Here is a 4,925-nt window from a genome sequence, read left to right as displayed (position 1 = left end):
ACGCTCTGTATCACTGCGGAGATAGAACACAAGCACGACCTGATTTTCCTCAGAGGGCCCCCAGTACTTGCTGGGAGCTGGGGCCTGGGACAGACAGGGAAGATGCGGACTTCAGCCAGGCTGAAGGGACGCCCAGAATCCGGAAGGGTCGGAGACCGTTAAGGTCTGAAATTTAACCTGGAAGTGACGGACCGCCACCCAAGAATTATTTTGAAGGAGGAGACTGTGACACTCATATCAATAACGAAAAGGCCCCATATTTACAACTTGTATTAAGCCTGCAAGATTACGAACATAGTCAAGCGTGTCCAGGAAGGGTTATGCTCATTCACAGCAGGAAGGGATTTGTTCCTTAAACACACACACCTGCCCCAACCAGATGAAATAAATTCTTCTAGGCAAACAAACTCTTACAGAAGTTTTGCCGAGGTAAGCAACCACACAGAGGACGTAAGACTTTCAGTTAGTGGCAGCATCCGCAACCCCTTCCTGTCTTGGGTAACGGGGACACGTGCTTGGGATGGTTTGTACCAGGAGCTTCATTCCTAGCTCAGAAAGGGCTAGAGAGCCAGCTAGGTTGACCAGCCCAGCCCAACTCTTTCCAGCAAGTTCCCTACCCTTTCTGGGCCTCCAAGGTGGCATCTGTGTCACTGGATCATCACAAGATGGACTGAGATGACGGAGGTCAAGCACTGGGCACTCTGCTGCCCACAGGTGCTCAACAGAGCTGCTGCACCGTGAGACGAAAGGGGCTCCCTGCCTCATCTTCCCAGGTTCCCCAAACGCTGGGGCTCGGCCCTTCAATGCCCCTGTGTAAGTGCCCTGACCAGGGGTGGCAGGCAGAGTTCTCTTGCGAGGACTGGGCCACTGTGACCTCTCCAAGCCCTCCCAGGAAGCCACGCAAACCACCGGCGGGGCCAGTGGGGAACTCGGTTCCCCCCTCCCCGAGCAGCGGCTTGGTGAGTGTGGAGGCATGAATGCTGGTTAGGGGCTCGACCACGGCCCGGCTGAGTGAGCTGGCCGGCTTATCATTTGCATCACAGTTCAGCGGCAGGCAAGCTGAATTACAAGGTGCAATGGCTAACAGAGGCTTTACCCGTACTAGAAGAACAAAGCTTTATTTAACAAGAAAGACAGCTGACTCATTCACCTCAACCCCATCAACCCCAGGTGGGCTTTTAAAAGGAGAACTGGAGGGGGGACCCCTAGGCAAGATGCTTGCTCACCCAGGAGGCAGGCTGGTCCCCGTTCATTTCCAGGCACGGAGAACATCCAGGGTGCTGGCCACACCCCTGGGGGACAGCCCAGAAATCTGACCAGGTCAATCTGAAAACAACAGGCAATGCTTCCTTAAACTCCAGAGACTGGAGGAAAAAAATAAATCTCTCAAAGTCCGAAGTAAAGATTTGAAAAAACACTTTTCTTTTTTCTTTTGGCAAGGTGATGTTTTAAAACAGGACTGAGAACTAAATCACATTCCCCATGCCTTCAAACAGGGTCACAGACCCATTCAGATGTGGGCATCTTGGTGAGCTCTTTCAACTAAAGTATATACAATTCGGCCCATCATTAAGAGATTTTCCAGTCCAGACCCTCTTAGAATCACTTTGAAATAAGCATTAGCCGAAACATCCTCCCCTCTGACAAGCCCACTCCTCACTCCAACAGCCAACAATTCTTGAAAGACTCGGGAAAACAGAAATTTTAAGTAAATTATGGCAACAGTCAAATGCTGGAACATTACACCGATGTGATAAATCGTATCTTTGAAATTGTTTCATAACGTTGAAAAGTGCTCACTTTATGCTAATCAGGTAGTTTTGTAAGTATGACGCCAACTTTGCTTAGGTACACACAGAGGCAGGAAAAATGCCTAACTGCATCTCCTCTAAAATGCAGGCAATTTTCTGTTTGTTGAGACAAGCGATGTTTAAACCATTTGTTATGACGTGCATAATACTTTCCTGATTGGAAACGGTCTTATTTTAAAATTCAGAGAGGCTTACGTTTTGCTACTGTACCATCCTCACCTGCAAGGTTCACAGGCGGGGGCAGATCTGCGTGCGTTTCTTAGAGGTACTGTGATCCTCTGGGCGCACACTCAGTTACAGAGCGTAGTTAAATGCGTCTGCAGTCTCCGTACCCCCACGGCAATGCTCTCCTGCTCGGTGTGAGTGAAGAACCCATATCCTACACAATTGCACAAAACTGTTTCTGCATGCTTCTCTCCTCACAGGAAAAATGTCATCCTGCCACAACTGAGCAATCTTCTCAATTTCCAAAATATCAATGATGTAGATATAAATCACAACCATATCTTAAAATTGGTAGTGTGTGAGAACATTTCATTATAACAAATGAACTTATATTTCATTAGGAGGGGCAGTGGAAGGTGCTTTGGGGGGCTGCAGACCTAAGTTCAAAGGATCCTTTGGTTCAGACCCGACTTTGACCTCAGTCAAACGTTCAGGAGGTCATTATCCTTCCCTGAATGAAGCTGGCCCACATTCTCTCACAGGGTTGGTACAGGCCCACATCGAGCTTATGAATGCAAGAGCATGCTTGCTAAAGTTCTATACAAGTAAAAAGTGGTATAGTTGTTAATAATAATGCAAAGAACAGAATCATATTTGAATGGTTCTTAAGCCTCATTAAATTAACCACAGCACCGACACAATATAAACATTCCTTTTTCTAACAAAAAAATAATAGCATTGCCAAAGTCCCAAGCACGATTCATCACTGATTCTGCGTCTTATTAATGATAACAAGGTTTCCAGCCAAGAAGGGGCCTAAAGTCTGACATAGTACAGGTAGACAGCAAGCTACCAGAAACCACCATCTAAGAACCACACAATGTTTTGGTTTTTTTAGAAAAGAAGGAAAAGAAAAGAAAAATGAAACCACATCCTCTTGCTAGAAAGTCAAAATGCTTTGCAGGGGGAGCCCGAGACCCCAGAACTGGGCTTTGCGATGGGAAATGAGAACGAGGCAGCATGAACCACACTCAGCTAGAGGTCTCTGCACAGAGACTAGGTGCTCTCAGCCAGGTGCTTTCAGTGCTAGTCACCAGCTTTCAAAGTGTTTCATCAGACTCCTATGGATGCTGCCAGAGAGCTGCAGAGAGACAGCGGAAACAGGCACAGGCGCCCTTCACTTGGGTGGCCACGGAGCCAGAGCCCCGGCTCTGGAGGGACGTTTCTGCAAGCTCACCTAGCATCAGCAGCCGTGTGCCGGTCCCACGGCCTCCCGCAAGTCTTGTCAGAGCCACACTGCAGCCTCTGCCTCTCGAGGAATCTGGAAGCATCTTAAACTGCCAACAGGGCGGCCAGGTGCTCTGAGAGCCAGGCCCACATAAGGCTGGAGCACTGTTCAGATCCTCCCCGGAATTAGCAAGTCCCCTATGGATACAGGCGGCCAATCAGCAGACTCGCTGGGATGCTGTTCAAGTCCATAGGGCTGCCAAATACCAAGAGGATCAGCCCCACCACAACCACCTTCTCCACCTAACTGGTCAAGCGTCAAACCAAGACACTCTGGGGTGAGCAGTTCAGGCAGCACGGCGCCAAAGCAACGCTCTCCTGAGGCCAGTGCCCCCTCACCTGCAGATGGAGGGGAGCTGGGCGATGCCTGCGGCTGGGCTCCCGACACACTCCTGCCAGGCCTTAGAACCTTCTCAGTGTTCCTCAACTGTGGCCAGAGTGGTTTTTGGTTAGGACAGCTCTATATTATGGACAACCCACCCTTCAGTTCTTTTACCATCACTGACCAATGGCAGTGAGAAGGGAAGCAAGGGAACGAACCGGAAGCCGAATAGCAGAGAAATAAGAGCCATGGTAAACCCGAGAAAACACAGGCCCAGGAGAGGCAGAACTCGCCTGAACGGCTCCGGAGGATCACTGCCTCGCCTGACTCGCAGATAGGGTGGGTGGCCTCCCAGTGCCAGGTGTGTGAAAGTGAGAACCCCCAGGGAGGGTTCTTCTGATGTGACCCAGGACTTTTGGTAGAAAACACGCCATAGAGGAAGCCAGCTTCTGCACAGGGGCAGGTAGACCAGCATCGGGACACGATGCAGCCTGCAGCGGGGGCTGGCTCTCCGCTCCGGCTAAGGTCAGCTCTCTCCACTGTGCCCCCAAAATGGCCAAAGACACCAAAGGGGTTGGCCCTGCCCGCCTAAGCACGCCGGCCAGAGCCTCGCTCCCAGCAGCAACACTTCTCAAAAGAACTCTTCAACATCCAGCAAGACGCTCGGCCCCAGGCTGGTAACCTGTAGCGGTCCGGTGGTGCCAACCCCTCCGGCTGCCCCGGGGCCTGGGCTGGGCCGGGTCACTCGGGTGGCCCAGGACGCGGCCACACGGAGCCACTTTCTCACCGGAGACTCGACTGCCCATTAGCACATTATCGCCTGCAATCCATCTTCGCTGGCAGAGCTGGCGGCGCGCTCGCCCGGCCCTCGGCCTCCCGCTCCGCTCCCGCCCGGTCTTGCGGGGTGAGACGCACCGCAGTGCCCACTCGGCGGGGCAGCCGCGTGCCACGGCCCGGCGCGTGTGTACACACGCACGCACACACACGCGCGCGCCCGCTCCCCCGCGCCTTCCAGAAGCCCCGCGGGGGCCCGGCCCTCACCTTCGATGGCGATGACGTGCTCCCGGATCTGGTTCTGCAGCACCGGCTCCTCCACGCGCTCCAGCAGCTCGTAGATGGAGTAGATGTTGGGGTGGACCGACTCGAAGCGCTGGATCTCGGCCCGGATGGCAGCCGAGTTGGCCAGCTGCTGCTGGTAGTTCATGGTGCAGGCACCGCGCCCGGAGCCGCGCGCCCCCCGCCGCCGCCGCCGCCCCGCGCCCCGGGGCCCGCGGGCCGCCGAGCCCGGGGCGCCGCAGCCCCCGGGGAGCCGGGCCCGCCGGCGGCGGGCGGGGGAGGGG

At 53.7% G+C, this 4,925-nt stretch overlaps 1 protein-coding gene across 1 annotated transcript in view; it reads right to left on the bottom strand.

Moving 5' to 3' along the window:
* Positions 1–4,789, bottom strand: part of AGAP1 (ArfGAP with GTPase domain, ankyrin repeat and PH domain 1) — a 580,109-nt gene extending 575,320 nt beyond the window's left edge. The window contains exon 1 of the mRNA XM_007463919.1: positions 4,627–4,789. Coding sequence (XP_007463981.1) covers positions 4,627–4,789 — 163 coding nt within the window. The remainder of the gene's footprint in view (positions 1–4,626) is intronic.
* Positions 4,790–4,925: the final 136 nt, after the last annotated feature.

This window comes from Lipotes vexillifer, unplaced genomic scaffold (genome assembly GCF_000442215.2).
Source record: "Lipotes vexillifer unplaced genomic scaffold, Lipotes_vexillifer_v1.1 scaffold1215, whole genome shotgun sequence".
Lineage (NCBI taxonomy): Eukaryota > Metazoa > Chordata > Mammalia > Artiodactyla > Lipotidae > Lipotes > Lipotes vexillifer.
The sequence above is the reverse complement of the archived record's forward strand: the minus strand, read 5'-3'. Positions and strand labels throughout refer to the sequence as shown.